We start from the raw sequence: 18,623 nt of genomic DNA on the forward strand, positions 1-18,623 counted from the left end.
TGGGAGTGACCTTGGTATGGCCAATAAAATGGTTACATTCTTTTTGTTTCAAGACTTTCCTGATGAAGAGCCTATGACCCAAGCAGGGCTAAGGGAGTCTCAGGCTAAGGCCTAAGAGTCTCGTTGGAACCTGCAGGGATCCGAATCTTTCTCTTTTGCTATGTGTGTAATTAGGAAAAGGAAAACTTGAGTTGTGGTAGCAGCTGCCTACTGCCCAGGAAGTGTTTCTAGGAGTGAAAATAACAGGAACACAGAGACTTTGTAAAGAAAAAAGAGGCCAAATGATATTGTTTGAGCCACTGAATAAGCTGTACCTGAAGCCGAGCAGTATTTCCAGACTCTAAGGTTATCAGAGACATAAATTCTCTATTTCACTCCCCATCTTTCTGGCTTAAACCTGTTTGAACAGGATTTCCTGGCATTTACCATTAGAAGAGTCCTAAATTATAGGTGGGGAGAAGGAAGGCATCTCTAGTATTCTAGGCACATCCTCCTGCAAAAGTACCAGCCGTACTTGCAGGAAAGAGTGATTGATGTGGGCCAAGGCCTAGGGACAGGCCTATGACACAGGGCAAGGGTAGGAGAGTGGCTGAGTTGGCTTATAGCCCCAGGAGTTGTGGGAGTCATTACCTCTTATTTTCCACAGGGTTCATTAGTGACAGCCACCAGTTATCAATAGAATCATCAAAAGACTTCTATGCCACTATTCATATACTCTCCATCTTTTCAATACTTCTTTTTTGGGGAGGTGCTGGGATTGAGCCCATGGAAAATACAGTTCTGAGCTCTATCCCTAACCCTTTTTATTTATTTTAATCTTGAAGCAGAATCTCATTAAGTTGCTAAGGCTGGCTTCAAGCCTGGGATCCTCCTGATTCCGCCCCTCAAGCACTAGGATGACAGGTGGACTAACTTTCTGATCATTTTAGCATGGCACTCGGTGTCACATGCTTCTGTGCTGCGTATGCTCCATCTGCCTTCTAGATTCACCCTCTGTTCTGCCTTGTCCTACTCTGCGTGAGGACAAGAGGACCCAGGTTCCTTGCCCTCTGGTTTGTGTGGGTTTAGCCAAGAAATGGCCCTAGCTATATTAAGTGTGGAAAGAGAGAGAGAGAGAGAGAGAGAGAGAGAGAGAGGGGGGTTGAGGTTTTTCTTCCTCCCTGCATTCTTTGCCAGGGGTCTGGCAATGGCTGTGCTCCTCAGTGGCCATACAAGTCATGTGGTCCCTCAGCCACAGCCTTAGCCCTCACTGGACTGTTCAGACCCAGGGGAGATAATAGCATCCCACAGTTGTTAGTTCCTAGGTGCCTCCTATCCCACTATAGTTCCCTTAATCCCATAAATAGTCCCCTGGTTCAATTCTGTGTAGTGGCGCCCTTTTAAGAATACCATCTGTTTCCTGCCACGTCCCTAACTGATGCAGGTCTGCATGGCCTTCCCACCCTCAATTTCAGCCACCACCAACTCCTTGCTGTTTCTTAAAGATGGTTCACACTTTTATGCTTTTGTGCCCTTGTTAAAAGATATCCCTCTCTTTGGAAAACCCTTTGCAACTATCATGGCCTAAAACCCCCTATCCATTCCTCAAAGCCTAGTTTAGCTCCCAACTCCTCCTGAAAGCCTTGCCCAGAAATGAGTCTTTCCTCTGGATCCTACTGAGTTGTATCTGTTGCTCCACTGCACCCTCTGGCCAACCTCACTTTCTCCCCTTCCCCCCTCATCCCAAGCTTGAGAGAGAAGCATCCTCTGCTCATTCTTGAACCGTCACTGTCCCAGCACTGAGCCCGACACACCGCAGGTGTCTGACACCAGCTGCATTGACTTGTACAAAGAATGCATTATGACTGCTATTTAACCAAATGTGTGCCCAGGAGGCCACAGCATTTTCTACCCTTTGCTCATCAAACCTGATTACGAAAGGCAGAAGAAAATAACTGGCAGAGCATGCTATTTGCAGAGCATGAAAACTGGGACATGGAAGTGTGAGAACAAATTCTGCCATCATCCAAGGGCCATCAGACCTGGAAGTGCATCCTAAACAGGGCCTCTCCAGTAACTGCTGACTCCTGGCTTGCTCTCCTTCAACAATAGCTATGGTTCTGTGTGCTGGAGAAGTTGAGGGCCTGGCTCCTATACTTGGGGACTTCTTCCAGGATTCTGGGGCCCCTGAAGTCTAAGGAGCCCTCTCGGTGAGACTGTCTTTTAAAAGTGAGGCCCAACACTCTAGAGCAGTCCTGCCACTGCCTCAGAGGCCTAGATGGCAAGTGAATCTTTCAACCACAGAACAACCAGACCCTCCCCTACTCCCTCTCCCACAGGGTGTCAGTCCAACACAGGTATGGAATGGTTGGGTTGTTTCCTGAGGTGCATATCTATGTCTTGACTGTGGGTTCTAAAATTTCCCATTTTCTACCTGTAGTCTGTCGGGGCCCGCTCGGCTAGACCTGGATGGGGCGGTGGCTCAAGATGGCACCTAGGCATGTTGCCAAGTCACAAGGCTCACGAGGCTGGCAGTGCCCTGAGCCTGCGCAGTGAGCCCTATCAGGCGCCCTACAGATGATCAGTGACGCAGCGCCTCGTGCTACCACCAGCCTGCCTATGAGAGGGTTAGAAATGTGCATGCCCTAGCTGTGGGAAGTTTGGGGTTGGTGGAGTGATGAGGGAGGGGTTATGAGACTGATATATATTTGCCTGCTATGTGCATTGAAGGAGAAGCATTAAAGAGGAAGTAGCTTCATCAGCAAGTCGGCGTTTGTGTGTTCTTTCCCGGGGCTCTGGAGGACAGAGCCTTAGGGACGCAACAGTAGTCTATTCTCTTTATTCTACTTTTCTCTTCTTATAATAGCTCATGTCTGATATTTGCAAGGGTAATTCTATCTATAAATTTGTTATATGCATCTACCTTGTGGTTATATTCCACTATCTTCCATTCTCACCAAATGTTAGCCTCCAATCTCCTACTTGAACTGTGTGGAGAGGCCCTACGATCCTCTGCTTAAAGGATCCAACTTTTCTTCAAGTTTCACACTAGATGTCCTGGATCATTATCTCTGCAATTTCAAGTTTCACAACTGCTATTTAAAACACCTACTTGGTTTATTGCACAATTTGAGGAAGCCTTCTTTTTGCCTGTAAACAAAATCTTACCCTCTCTCACATAAGTTTTAATCAGGAGCAACCTGAAATCGTATTGATCTCTAAGAAAAAGAAGGTAGCCAGACACCCTGGGATTTTCAAGACCTGCCACAAATCTGGAATTCCCAACTTGATGGACCTGGAACCCAGAATCTCAGTAACTGGAACTTTCCTCCATCCGTTCTCTACCTCTACCTACAAATCTGTGTCACTTGAACTCTATTCCGCATGATTGCTGGCCATGCAGCCTGCCCACCAGCTGCAAATCTTCTTTCCTAACTTGTGTGGAGTTGTGACTCTTCTCCTTCCCCTCTCCCAGTAGGGTCACAGAAACATTTACTTTTATCTTTAGGTGAGTTAAGACATACTTTAAGCGTTTTACAATATTTCTTAAATGAAAATGAAGGCAGCCCCAGTTTTGAAAAGCTAGGTCAGAAATCTCTGTAAATACCTCAAATGCTTCTCTTAATCCTCACTGGAAAAAGACAGGCCAAAATGGGCCAGTATTTTTGGTTATCATTTTGAAAAGAAAGCACACCCATGCACAGAATATTAAAGACGTTTTATGGCCACCCAAAGGGGTCCAGATACCTTTTTATGAGATAAGAGTAGGCCTGAGAAAACACACACAGATGACATCTTAGGCCAATTCCTTTGAAGAATCGCATCCTACTCAGAGTTCACATTTTACTATTTGCATCCTCGGTTGTTTTTGTTCATGGGAAACAATAAACAGATAAGGCACTGCACAGTTTTATAAAGTCCATCAGCTCATTTGATGACAACAATGTACTGAAGGTCCAGGAATGAATATAAATGTGTCCAAGATGACCACCCGCGACAACAAGTCCACATGGTGAGCATAGTCTTTCACTAACACTTGAGGATTTTGTTTTACTCTTAGAATGTTTTATGTTTGTGTGGCTCTTATAACAGGCTTGAGGGTAAATAGTAAGAGGGGAGAAAAAGAGAGCAGAAGGGAATCTAAGCAAAAGGTCACAGCTGCATACCCCACCCACTGAGACCTGCCAACCCTTCTCTCTAGTGCACAGGGCCAGAGCAGGCGAGTCTATGTGAGCTCAGTGATGTGAGCTACTTCAGGTAACTTCAGGGTTCTAGATGTTGGAGTAATAACTTCAGTCTTCTGTACATACTGTCTTGAGGTTTAAAAAGAAACTAAACCGCCGGGCGTGGTGGCGCACGCTTGTAATCCCTCGCTTGAGAGGTGGAGACAGGAGGATCGTGCAGGTTCGAAGTCAGCCGCGCTGGCTTAAGAGACCCTGTTTCCAAATAAAAAGTATAAAATAGGTCTGGGAGTGTAGCCCGGAGGTAGAAAGGCTTCCAGGAACCCCAGTACCACCAAAAAAAAAAAAAAGAGCAACTAAACCTTAATCATTTCCACATAGACAAAATAGAGATAGACTTTGACTTTTTCAATAAATAAGCTAGTTGGAAATTACTGGAAAATACTATCAATGTAGGTGTCAATCCAGTTACAGAGGAAACTTGGATATGGTCCTCAGGTTCAGTAGGTTTCTAAAGTGGCAACACAATTTTGAACTCCATTGCTCCATGGAACCCTGAATGTTCACACGCTAGGGAAACCTTGGAAAATTCTCCAGATACAAGAAAATTCTTCACATACAAGGGGAGGAAGCAGAAATGGAGGAAGGCTATTACATCTCCTGGTTGACAATTGACTCCAACTCCTAAAAAATGAAACAGAGACACCTATCTTCAGAGTCTTTCATGACAAAGTCTAGTTATCCAAGTAGTTGCTCCAGGTTTACTGGGACAGGTAGCACAGACAGGCAAATTAACATTTTATCATAGACTTGATCTTTAGACATAGAGAGAAATGGGAAGACTATGAACAAGGAGGTAAAAGTACAGATACTTGGAGGAGGAAAAAGTAGAAATAAATTCACTACATGGTGTAGGCGTTCTAAATACCACATCTGAAAAGGCTCTGCCCTCCACAGGCTGATTCAGCTCCAAACCATAGCCCAGCTACTGGAAACTAGAAATATTCCATGCATTCTAATTATCCCAAAGAATTATCTGGAGACCAGATCTCCCCAGAGGAGAAAGATGCCCTGAAAGCTGGGAGCTTCGGTGCTATTCTGAGCTCATACTAAATGTCTTCAGGCATGCTCTTTTTCTGGGGCTCCCATGCCAGAAGTTAAGTATGTTTGGGATGACTCAGGCTTGGCTAAGAGTGCACCAGGTTCTCTAAAACCTCACAGGACTGAATGGGTAACTAGGAAATCAATGGGAAAGGCTCATTAAGGAGCTACATCTTTCATTCTTCAATGAAGAAGGTTTTATAATCCACCAAAAATATTTTAGAGATTCTTGTGGAATAAGTGTCATGCTATATGCTTTTGACTGTGACAGGCTTGTCTAAGATGGCCCTCTAGCCCTCAGGATACTGAGGTGAGTGGGAGAAATGTGAAAACACAGCAATACATATGGCTCTGGGTTGCATACAGTTTGTCTGTTGAAATGTGATGACACAATTGTGAGGTGGGACCTTTAAGAGACAATGAGGTCATTAAGAGGGATCTGAGCCTTTCTCCTCAGTGTGAGTTCTCACTCTTGCAGGACTGGATTAGTAACTGCAAGAGCAGGTTGTTAAGAAGCAAAGCTGCTCCTTGTGTTTTGTCTCATCTGCTTATCTTCCTGCTTCTCCACCATGAGTTGAACAGCAGGCTTGTCCAGCATGCTGCTTTTGGATTTCTCCGTCTCTAAAACTGCAAGCCCAAGTAAACCTCTGTCATTATAAATTACCCAGTCTCGAGCATTTTGTTATAGCAACAGGTAATGAACTAAGAGACATGTGTTAAGTAGTAGTGCCATGCAATACAAGTATGGGTTACAGGACAGCATAAAGGCTTTTATACTCCTATTGTCACCTCTACATGGACTTTATTTTTCTAGTCTTTGAGCCCAGAAATCCTACCATGTCTGCTCAAAATCACTTCAACCATGGTCTTCACTAGGAATTCTTTCTCCAATTGCAACCCCCCTTTTTAAGGCATGTTGTAGCTTTCTTGCAGCATTTACTATACTTATGCTTAAGTTACTGATATTTCAACATGTATTGTCACCAACAGACTAAGAAGACAAAACAGACTTTGCATCTCTTGCCAATAGCATCCACATTTGCTCAACTTAAATTGAGTACCTAATTGATTGCTGAATGAATAGACTTTCCTAGCAGTGTGAAATACTTTTCATCTTATATACCAATCCTGTTGGATTAACAGTAATCGCCTGGAGCGTAGCTTTGAGGATTCTGAAGCTATGATGGATCTTAGTGTGAGGAATGCTATAATCGACTCATAATATCTGCCACAGGATAGAACTGGGAATGGCATTGTAAATGCCAACTGCTGGTGAACAGAAATTAAGGGTTATAAGAGTATAGAGAAGGGAGAGTATTTCCAATTGAGCATTCAGAGAAATCTATATGATAAAAATGGGAATTAGGTACACCTTCAAGGATGGGTAGGATAACAGTCGACAAAACATCTAAGCAAAACCGTCAGTGCAGGAAACCACAACCGTCCTGGGAAAGCAAAAGCAACTGCTAGACAACTTCAAATGAAACATAAGCTCAAACAGGAGATTTATAAGGGGAAAAGGACTAATCTCTGTGGAATACTGCGTGAAGCGATGAGGTAAGATACAAGAGGAGGGCTGGAATGATAAGAAAACTAGGTTTCCTTCAGGTACTCTTCAAGAAAGAAGTCTACAAGAACACTTTTAACTAACAATCCGGTGTATCAAGGTTTGCTAGGGTGGTGGAAGAAACCTTGATTAATAGTCAATCATCTAAGCTTTGGAATCCGATATTCCTGGGTGTAAATCTCACATCGTGTGCTCAGTCACGTGGCCCAAATCTTGTAAGTTCAGTTTCATCATCTGCAAAATGGGAACCCCCCTAATTCATTCATTGTGGTGGGATCAATGGGAACTAAATGTGCATAAAACTCACAGAAAGCCCTCGAAAATATTAGTACTAGGCTCCGTTAGTCACAAGAGAAAGAACCTTTCAAAGGAGAAAAATATGCTGCTCTCAGTGTTTCATATCTTAGGAAATCTATATGAAACCCATAAAGTGGCTAAGTGGCTCAGAAAACAATTAAGTCTATGAGACAGACACAGAAACTGAGTAAAAGCAGTTTATCTTCCAGGAACGGAAAAGGCTGGGAGAATAGGTTTTCTGTAGTTTAGGCATTTCTGATGACTTAATTTTGTTTTTGTTGACTTAATTCTTTACTGAATTAGAGGTAACCAGATTAACTCTTAAACAACAGAACAGTGGTAGAAAAGAATTTTTTTTTTCTTTTTTTTTTTTTCCTTGAAGTACTGGAGGTGGAACACAGGGGCATTCTACCTCCAAGCTACATCCCCAGCCCTATTTTTTATTCTTTATTTTTGAAACAGGGTCTCACTGAGTTGCAGAAGGACTCACTAAGGAGCTGAGGCTAACCACGGACCACGATCCTCCTGTTTCAGCCTCCTAAATGCTGGGATTACAAGCGTGCACCACCACGCCTGGCTTAGAAAACATAATTTAATTGCAAATTATCACCTAAGCTCTGTCACCTAAGGATTTCTCCTGTGGTTGAGGGAGTGCCATAGTTTTAACCATCCAAGTGCTGAGGCCAAAGAGTTCTCTCAGAACAGTTATCAGAATAAATACACAGTGCAGAGCATCTCTGGGGTTGCTTCAGACTCGAAGGTCACCACTTTGCTTCAAGCACGCAGAGCCCAAGCAGTGATCGCAGGATGCTGGTGCAAAGAACCTTCCTGGATACTTCTCCTAGTGTCTGCTGTGACAACTGTCATGTCTCTGGACACAGGGACTCTGAGACTAAGATGGGGGCTGAGATGCGAGGCCTCAGTCTGAGCAGAGCTGATGGTAAAGGGTCTTACCCTTGGTGCTAGTTCTGGGTCCTCGTGGTGAAGAATGGGGCACAATGTGCCCCTGTCTTGGGACCCCTGCCAGGAGCTCACGCAGCTGGGGTTGGGCCTGGGAGAGGAATGACCCAGGACTCAGTGCGTGAGCATCTGTGAGCTAGGTTGAGGCCCATCCCTCCCAGGAAGTGCAGGAGTATTTGCTGGAAAGGAAACATCCTGCCTGTGGTAAAGGAACAACCATCAGCAGGTATTTTTCAAAGAAAGGTAACATTTCTGGCAAGGAGTGAGTCACGGAGATACTTCCTTTCCATTAACAGAGGTGTTACTGTGGAGTTTACTAATGACAACAGAACACTCTTTGTTGCAGTTTAAGGCTGTTCCCTCAACAAGCAGTAATGAATTCGCTCCTTCTAAAAGTACCCGCTGGGCCAAACTATAGTTCTGAAAGGAATTAGAAGCTTCCGAGTAGTATCAGTATCTCCAATATTGCCTTCGATTAGATATGTGTTTGACAAGCAAAATAGAAATGGCCATTTAAAACATTTGCTACTAACCAGGCGTGGTGGCGCACGCTTGTAATCCCAGTGCTTGGGAGGCTGGGACAGGAGGATCGCACAGGTTCAAAGCCAGCCTCAGCTACTTAGTGAGGCTCTCAGCAACTTAGACCCTGTTTCCAAATAAATTATAAATAGGGCTGGAGGTGTAGCCTGGAGGTCGAAACCCCCTGGGTTCTACTCTCTAGTACCACAAATAAAATAAAATAAAACATTTGCTACTATTTTTTAATCTTCAAATACAATGTTTATTTTATAATGATGGGTGTGTTTCTTACTCGATGCCAGAACAATTTTATTTCCATTATTTATTTTTCAAAGTTCCATATGTATCAATGACAATATACCCAAACATTTGCTACTATAATAGACACTGCTGCGAGATGGTTTAAACGGGCCACTGGATGTCATTGAAAATGCGCGTTCTCTGAGCACTTGAGTCCCCATAGTATCAGTGACCTCAGATCTCCAGCGACACGGGGGAGATTTGCAGTTCCTCAAGCAAGCACAGCTTCCCTGGCAGCCGGCCAGGATGCTACTGACTCTCCATGTAGTTATTTTTGGTCTCAGCTCTTTTGAAAGGTATTCACAATTCTCACAAGTAATTAATGTGGAGAGCTCTCCGTATAAGCAGAAACTCACGTGTACATTCACATGCTCGCCAAAGGCTGATTCCTAATCCCACTTGTTTATACCTTGCTGATTTAACCCAGGCTTCTTACCCATCTCAGCTATGCTGTGGGCTCCACACCATCCTGAATTAGCACACAAAAATGTTCTACACAGGACGGCTTCATGGAAGTCCCCGTCATTTCTTAGGCCTGGTGCTTACTTTTTATTTCGGGGCTTTCTACCTCTGAGCTTACACCTTCAGTCCTATTTTTTATTCTTTATTTTGAAACAGAGTCTCACTGAGTTGCAAAGGGCCTCGCTAAGTAGTTGAGGTTGTCCACAAACCATGATCCTCCTGTCTCAGCTTCCCAAATGCTGGGATTATAAGCATGTGTCACCACGTCTGGCTGCATCTTTTAATGATTGTTTCTCTTCAAGTTAAGTAAGAATCAAGTCTCCTAAAGCAAAACAAAGCAGGACAGATCTCTCTGGATCTTAAACTTGACTACTACTTTCTCCCAATTCTTTCATACCTAGTTGCCTCCTAAGAAAGGCCAGAGGGTCAGTCCATCCTTCACTCCCAAGGCTGTGGGTACCCTCCTCCACCCCCTCAGCCTCTTGCCCACCATTCCTCCAGGTCTTAACCCTTCTCCTCTCCCCTCTGTCAGCCCCCTCCTCTGCCCACAACTCCAATGTTGGGTGTTCAGGCTCTGAACTTGGTCTTCTCCTCCCCCTGTTCTCCCCAAATAGGTCCCTTCATCTTCAGAGCTTTAACCTTTTTGTGTGCCCAACGTGCTCTCTAATTGATTCTCCACTCCAAAGAAACCTCCTGGGTAGCCCTTATCCACCCAGGGGCAGCCTACCTTTACCCAAACGCCCTTGAGGTTCCTCCACCTCAGGATGTCCATGATGTGACACAGCATGTTCTTTGCCAAAATGGTGCCCCTTCTGGGGCTCCCTGTCCTGCTAGAGACCACCACTTCTCCCTCAGACCAAATCTGGCCAGGCGTTGACAGGTTCACCTACCAAACACCTTCATGGCCATCTTTTCCTTTGCATCCCCAAGGCCGGCCGCTCTTGGGCCTGGCCAGGCTACTGCGCTGTCCCCTTCCCTCCTCACTCCATTCCCTACTGTCTATCAAATGAGTCGGGATGTTCCCCAAGTATCAGTGCAACTGGTTCCTTCACCTCTTTCCAGTCTTGATTCACTTGCCATCTTCTTAGTCTCAGTATGGGCTTCCTTGCCACTCTGCTTAAAACTTCAGCCCCCTCTTTACCTACCTGCCTCCCTGGTTTTGTTACTCCAGAGCACTGTCATCCTCTAACACACTCTTTGTTCCAGTCTACCCACTTTATTTACCCTCTGCCTCTCTGCACTGGAACATAAATACATCAGTGCTGCAAAGTCAGGGCGCTTTATTCACTGCCCTGTGACTTGGCTCTAGAACAGTACCTGCATAAGTGGGCACCCTATACTCATTTGTGAGTGAATGCAGAGTGACTCACTGACTGAGTGAATGTTGTGTTGGTCACCACAGGTACATTCCTCAGCACTACTGAGCTAGGGCCCTGTGGGGGGAGGGTCTGGGTCTTGAACCAGCATAAGTCATGGCTGGCCCAGTCCCCAGTCTGCTCCATAGACTGACAGAAGAGCAGACAGAGCAAGAAACCAAAGGCCATGTCTCAAATGAACACTGCGGGCACAGGCTGCAGGGCTGCAAGAGTTGCAGGGTAGGCGACAAGAGATTGGGACAAGGATATAATAAGGATCTTATCTTATGAGGATAAGAATACAAAGGAACTGTTCCAGATTTTCAGCCACAGATTTGGAATCTATCAATGATTGCTTCCTTTGAGCTCCCAAGGAAATGATTTACAGTGAGTAAGCCCACTGGCTCCATCCTGTAAACAACACCCATTGCCTTTTCTGAAGATCCCTACGCTTAAAATCACAGATTTTCCAAGCAACTGAAATAACACAGCCAGTCTGGAGGGGATGAGGCTGCGGGCTGGGAGGAGGGGGAGCCCCGTGAGTTCTCGCCAACGCTACACACTGCAGGACCCTTGCTGGTGACATGAATCAGAATCCTCGCAGCACTCTGGCGCTCAGTAATTCCGCTTGGGCAGAATGGGAAAGTGGGAACTTAGAGCACAGAATTTCTTCCTTCAGAGTGTCTGCCTGTTAAAAGAACTGAAATTGGGCACACAACAAAAGGATTAATTCTCCCCATTTCCCTTCTAAAAAATGAAAACAATGTGACAGAGGCCGGTATTGGTTTAGACACAGCATGTCACCAAAACACTGAAATCACTCCAGACTAAATTCTAAGTGAAATACCACGCAGAAAAAGGGAGAGACATGGCTTGGGAGATCTTATTTCATAAGAAAATATTTTCTCACAATCATTCAGATTTACTTTAAAATAACATTTATTGAGTGCCTATTATATGCCAGCTATACTACTGGATATTTTCACCTTATCTTAACTCTAAGAACAAATGCCCTCATTTTCCAGATAAGGGAACTAAGGATCCTAGAGAAAAAAAGCAATCTGTCTAGATGATAGAACTTGAGAGTTCCAGAATTCAAGTCCAGGACTCCTGACTCCAGGCCCTGTGACCCTTCTACTATTCTACAGAAGCAGGGAAAAGCTTCTAATAATTATGATGGAAGCAATAAGAATGATCCTCATGGCGTTTTAGAAAATAAAAGCTTCTCATATAAAAATTCAAGACATTATTTTCAGGATCTTGTGGGGTTTCACAGAAATGAACAAAGATGGTCACCTAACTATTGAATCCCTGAACCTTGTGAATAAGACTTTGAGAAACGTTTAGCTATTAGCATCTCCTTGTCCGAGAAAAGGATTATTTTCTACACCTAATACAGATGATGCTAACTGCACTTCCCCTCACAGGCTAGAGCTTGGAAAATCAGAGACTTTAAAGCACACTCATAAAAAAAGAAAAATTCTTTGCCCTTCATTTCAGTAACCTAAATATTTCAATCAGGGTTTTTGAGCTACAGCAAAGACCAAACATTTCAGTGGTTGTAATCAGAAGACAATTCATCGGGATAGTACATACAATTAACAGGGTTTTTTATTTTATTATTTCTTCTTTAAGGTTCACATGCTTCGAAGTCCAGAAAGAAGGCCACATGAGAGGTCTTGTGATTTTTCTGGATCAATTAGAGAAGTTATAAAATAAACTCTTCCTATCATAACCTAGCGAGTACTGTGTTTAAGTGGCTGGATTTCACCCCCTGTTAAATCAGTGAGCCAGTGTAGATTACACAAAGACAGGTATGCATTCCAAAGGAGGGGGAAAAAAGGAGGGAGGACTCCAGGAAGTGCCCTGAAGGGCTCACTGGGAGTGGTCTAGGCTTGAGGCTTCCCACACCAGAAGCAGAAACAGGTGGAGAGACTGCCCCCGGCCACTGTCTGGAGGTGCAAATATCCACTGAGGCTTCAGCTGGGCGCTAACAATCTTTAAATGGTGGGTTTCCTTTATGGAGACTCTTCTAAGATTTGGGGGCACATTAAAGCTGGAGGAAATGGTCTACCTGTGACTAAAGGCCACATCTGCAAAATGGGCATGAAATCCACGAGCTACTAAAGATGTGTTTATGCACTAGTCCTAAAGGCCAGGGAGCAACTGCCTAAAATCCTTTCCCAACAGGCCTCATGGTTTGGGTCCTCTGACCACTGGTGCACAATACTTGCTTAACAAGTGAGGATCTCTGGAGAGTCCAGGGCTGAAACTTCCACAGGGTTTTGGTAAGGAGACACAGCCTAAGGTTACCCTCCAAAGTCTTTAAGAAGGACTTAATACTGTTTCAAAATAAAGAATAAGAAAATAAGACTGGGAGTGTAACTCAGAGGTAGAATGCCCCTGGGTTCCATCCCAGTACTGCAGGAAAAAAAAAAAGGACTTAATAATTAATTTTTTGACTCATCACTAGGAAAACAAACAAGGACATCTCTTCTATTTGGTAATCAAATCGCTCTATTTATAGGGTTTGCTATTTACATGTGATGGGGCAAGAGAAACCTTTCTTAAAAATGCCCAAAGCCACTTGCACTTTTTTTTTTGGGGGGGGGGCAAAAGTCAAATACTTCTTTCCTTCCACAAATGTCCTCTGGGAAGGCAATTCCAGGATGTTATTTATTTACTAGAAACCTCATTTTTCTTTGCACAAGACTCAGGAAGAGCCAATCTGGCCCCAAGGATCCCACTAACTTGCAGAGATTTGTTGTTGTTGTTGGAGGGGAGGATGCTGGAAGGGGAGCAGACAGCACCAAGTATTCAGAAACAGCAGCAGCTGGAGAGGAAGGTTCCTGAGGCTGGGAGGGAGACAGGCTGTCCCCACTCGCCTTTCCAGCAAAATCAGCGAGTTTCCACAAAGAGGGTAGAGTCTGCCAAGGAATCCACTTGCCCCGAAGGGTTCTCACCTGCTGGTGTCCCCACCTGTGCCAGCCCCTATGGCCAGGAGCCAGACAAGACTCCAAACACCAAAGAAAGAAGTCTACCCCGGCGGCCCAATTTAGCAAGCAGACAGTTTTGGCCAAAAATTAGAATTAAAATACCAACAACCCCTATCTCTGAGCTCAGACATCCAACCAAGTCTAGTGATCTGTCAGGAGTGAGTCATTTAAATACACCCTTGTTTAAAAACAAGTAAAATGGTTTAAAATTATTACTTTTTTAACTGGGGGGGGGCACACACAGAGAGCCCAGGGAGGGCTGTGCTTTCTTACTTAGCTCTCTGCCCCTGTGACCTCCCACTGGCCACACCGCACATTCCTGGGTTCCAGTGGAAGAGCCAGGTGCGGCTGTGGGCGCTCACCGCAGCGGAGGGAGGCACCTTCCCATCTCCCTGGGGGGACCCTCCATCCCGGAGGCCGAGGTGCCTCTTCCAGTACGACCGAGAACTGTAATTCATACCAGTATCTGTTGGGGCACCGTGTTCCAGGGGGAGGGGGCCAGAGTACGCGCGGGGGTACCAGAAAAGATCGAGAAAAAAAAAATTAAACCCTGTTTGCTTTTACAGGGGCAGAACACAGAGCGACTCGCTTCCCTTCCCGTCTTCATTTTGGGTAAGGCAGAAACAGGCAGCTCGCGGAGCACCCAAAGGGGAGTCCGGGGGGACAGAGCTTCTTCGTCTCGGGCAGAAATCGGCGCCCTGGGGCCGCGGCCCTGCCCCGCGCCAGGTGCGAGGCCGAGGCCCCACGGGCGCCCGCCCCGGCCCACCCTCGCAGCCCGCGCCCGCCCGCACGCGGCCTCGCCGCCCGCCGCGCGCTCACCTAGCACCACGGCGGCCACGGTGGAGAGCAGCAGCCAGTTGTTCTGCAGGAAGCGTTTGCAGTCCCATCCCCTCCTCGCCGGCCTCCCCATGGCTGGCGCCGGGGTCCTGAGCCGCCGCTACTGCGCGCGGGGCTGGCAAGGGGCGCGTGGGCCGGGGGCGGAGGCGGATGCGGGATGCGGGATGCGGGATGCCGGACGCCGGATGCGGGATGCGGGATGCGGGATGCGGGATACAGGATGCCGGATGCGGGATGCGGGATGCGGGATACGGGATGCCGGATGCGAGATGCGGGATACGGGATGCCGGATGCGGGATGCTGGGGCCGGCGCGCCGGGCAGAGGCCGCGCCGACCGCTGTCGCTGTCGCTGCCGCCGTCCCCGCTGCCTCCCGCCACCGGCTGGAGCGGTGCTTTTGCGCGGCGGGCGCGCCCGGCTCCTCCCGCCGCCGCCGCGCTCCGCAGCGCCCGGGCCAACCAGCGCCGGAGGAGGGAGGAGCGCGGCCGGGAGGCGGCGGCGCGGGGTGCGGGCGGCGGGCGTGGGGCCCCGGGCGACCCCCGCAGCCGCCGCGCCTGGGAAGAGTGGGCGTCGCTGGCGCCCCCCAGCCCGGCCTCCGATTTCGGGTGCCTGGGCCCCGCGGGGTCCGGAGGGGTCGGAGCCGCTGTCCGCCCGCCGGTTTCCACCCCAACCTGCGCTCTGCGGGCGGCGGGGGGGGGCACCCTTGGGAGCGGGAGGGGTTTGGCGTCGGGGGCTCTGTTCCTCCCCGGTGTCCCTCGGGCAGATTTGGCAGCGGCCTCGGAAGCCTGAAGCCTCTGGGGAGGAGGAACGAGCGCTGGGCGCCAACCGGGCCGGTGGAACTTCCCTGGGGGCCGCGAGCCCCTCCGCAGAGGATTTGCTCTGCTGCCCTGGGGCGGGAGGAGGGCTCCAGCAGGATTTGCCTGTGGACCCTGGCTTGGAAGGATGCCCTGCTATTGGAGATGATAATCCCTTTCAGATTTACTTCCCCTCCTGGGAACCTGCTCCGTGGCCACCACTTCTTAATTAAAACTGAGAACCTGTCCAAGCTGTTCTGGGAGGGTGGGCGTTCCCTCCCTAAGGCCAGGCACTTTAGAAAGGCCAACAGGAGAACTGGAGAATCTAGGTTAGTGGTGCCAAGAAGACTTCACGCTGCAAAGTGAATTTTCTAATCCTTTCGATCTTCTACCCAGTTTGCCCACACTCCTTCAGCTCGACACCGTCTCCACAGCTCTAGACCGTCTTCTCTTCAGCTTTCCAGGAACTGAGTGCTGTATCTGTTTGCCATCCTGGAGTCTACTCCCTAGTTGGCGGTGGGGGTGGATTTCTTGTGCTAGGTTATCTGATGACTAAAAACCCACCATTCAAGCTTCATTCCCTTGTCTCAGATTGAGAAGCATCATTTAAAGGGTATTAATTGGGTGTGGTGGTGCACACCTGTAACCCCAGAATATAGGAGGCTGAGGCAGGAAATTGCTTCTTTCTTCTCTCTCTCTCTCTTTCTTTCTTTCTTTGCCATACTGGGGATGGAACTCAGGGGCATTCTACTTCTGAGCTACACCCCCAGTCTTATTTTTTATTCTTTATTTGGAAACATGGAAACAGGGTCTCACTGAGTTGCAAAGGGCCTCACTAAGTAGCTGAGGCTGACCATTTCCTGTGATCCTCCTGTCCCAACCTCCCAAATGCTGGGATTACAAGGGTGTGCCACCGTGCCCTGCTCAGATTGCAGATTTCAAACAAGCCCTAGCAATTTATTGAGAAGAGACCATGTTTCAAGATAAAAAGGGACAGGGGTGTGATTTCTCCCTGGATAGAAGAAAGAAAAGAAGGAAAGAAAGAAAGAAAAGAAAAGAAAAGAAAAGAAAAGAAAGAGACTGGATAAGATTCTTTCCAGAATGTAAACTTTGAGAGAAGGAAGAACAGAGGGATATCAAGAGGGTGGCTGAGGAGATCTGAAAAATTGTCTGAAGAGGGGAAGCTATCAAGAGAAAGAGAGAGAGAGGGGGATGATTCATTCCATAGTAAAAAATAAATAAAAATAAAAATTCTGATAAAACTCAAATGTCCACTATGAGAAGTGGTTAAAAAAAATAGACTAGCCATGCAGCAGTCAATTTTGCAGTCAATACAACATTTTTAATATGAAGAAATGAGTATAAAAGATTGTCAGGCATGGTGGTGCGTGCTTGTAATCCCAGTATCTGGGAGGCTGAAACAGGAGGATCGCAGGTTTATGGTCGGCCTCAGCAACTTAGGCCCTCTACAATTTAGTGAGGCCCTATTTCAAACCAAAAATTAAAATTAAAATAGGGCTTGGAGGCATAGCTCAGAGGTAGAATGCCCCTGGGTTAAATATCCAGTTTTTAAAAAAAGAAAGATTAAAATCACACACACAGAGATATATAACTTTATCATATATATGTATATATATATATATATATATATATATATATATATCCATATGATTAGCAGAAAGACTAAGAAGGAATGCACCCACATTTAAGCAATGAGCATATTTGAAGCTTCTTTTGTTCTATCTTTGTTTTCAATGTGTCTATTGTAAAAATACCCATGGTCATTATGGCTGATGGTGGGGCTATTATCTCATTTACATTCCATTGTTCCAGGGAACTGGGATAAGTTGCAGAAAGGCCAAAGAAAGTACCTAGAGATAGCATCAGAGACATAGAGTTTATTGGGAAAAGCCTACAGGAGACCAGTAACTATTCCAAGAAGAGTTTGGTGGCGACAAGCTGACAGATAGCACCTCTGTCCTTCACTGCGCTTTGCCAACCAGCCTATCTTGTCCCTTGCAGTGCATTGTCCAGTGGCAGCTGTCTGGACCAGTGACACATTCTTTCCACAGTGGCCTCAGTTCTGTGCCTGACCCCACTCACAGAGTGGCTTCATATGTTTGGCTGTGGAGGCTGTTACATCATCAGCATCAGCTTGCTTATCTTGCTGGTGTGACCTGCATCCCAAATAGAAATGGTCTTGGCATATGCGCAAGAAAGTAGCTTTCTACAGATAGCACTAGCTTGCCCTAGTTCACGATGTGTGTACAAGAAATCCAGTTCCTTCATGATGATATGCATCTGGACTTTGTGGCGTAGGTTGTCCCCTTGTTGTGCTCATTTTCCCCTTAACTGAGCTAGATTTTTGGAAACAGAAAGGGGACATTCAGGAACTCAGTGTTTTACTATTGCCCTTTTCTTTAGTGATGATACTTATCACCCCCCATGTGCCCATATGCCTTTGCAATTTTATTGGCCCATTTCCCAAATTGTCCCTGGATCAGCACATCAGGATGCACATTGTAACTGAGCCCCAAAATAGCAATAGAGAGAACAAGAGAATGTCCTAAAGCCTTCTACAAAAGCACACAGACTGAACACAACACATCTTCAGGTAGCTTGAAGAGACTGTGAGCGAGCAGAAATAATTAATGCCAAGTTTAACTATAGCAAGAATATGGTTTGCAAGTTATGTAGTGCCAAAGGCACATTATAATTGTCAGGGGTACATACACAGCATTCTGTTGTTACAAGGGATGTTTCCAAATATCTTTTTACATCTTTGTTCCCTTTCATGGACATGGCCAGGGTCCTAGGGTCACTTGCTTATTGTCCTGATGTTGCTATAGGACCCATCCAAACCCATCAGAGTATCTAAAACATCCAATTAATAAGGCTACTCTCAGACTAATGTGTTCATGGCTTGTAATTGCACTACAACCTTTTGCTCAAGGAAAGGCCCTGAGGTGTTCAAGTTCCTGCCCCACCAGGCTTTCCTTTGATTAAATCATACACTGGTTTTAACGCTTAGTATGGAATGGAGAGATACCAGTATCTCAGCACTCCCAAGAAGGTCTATGACTGGGAGTAGGAAAAATTGGGGCTTTGTGCACAACAGCAATGCCCAACCAGATAACCTCTGAGTACTTGGCACATGGCCCAGGTTCTTGTGATTTGGAGGCATTGACAGCCCATCCTCTTCCCTAGAGATGCGCAACCAAATGAACTGCCTCCTATAGGTGGGGAAAAGACTTGAGGTTGACACCACACCATCAGT

General features: G+C 46.4%; 1 protein-coding gene across 1 annotated transcript in view; it reads right to left on the reverse strand.

Moving 5' to 3' along the window:
* The window catches only part of SLC1A1 (solute carrier family 1 member 1), a gene marked incomplete at both ends in the record, with an annotated part of 79,511 nt that extends 64,884 nt beyond the window's left edge, over positions 1-14,627 (reverse strand). Inside the window, one exon of the mRNA XM_080709526.1 lies at positions 14,537-14,627. Coding sequence (XP_080565652.1) covers positions 14,537-14,627 — 91 coding nt within the window. The remainder of the gene's footprint in view (positions 1-14,536) is intronic.
* Between the last annotated feature and the right edge of the window lie 3,996 nt (positions 14,628-18,623).

The sequence above is a fragment of the Muscardinus avellanarius genome (assembly GCF_963383645.1).
Source record: "Muscardinus avellanarius genome assembly, chromosome: 13".
Taxonomy (NCBI): domain Eukaryota; kingdom Metazoa; phylum Chordata; class Mammalia; order Rodentia; family Gliridae; genus Muscardinus; species Muscardinus avellanarius.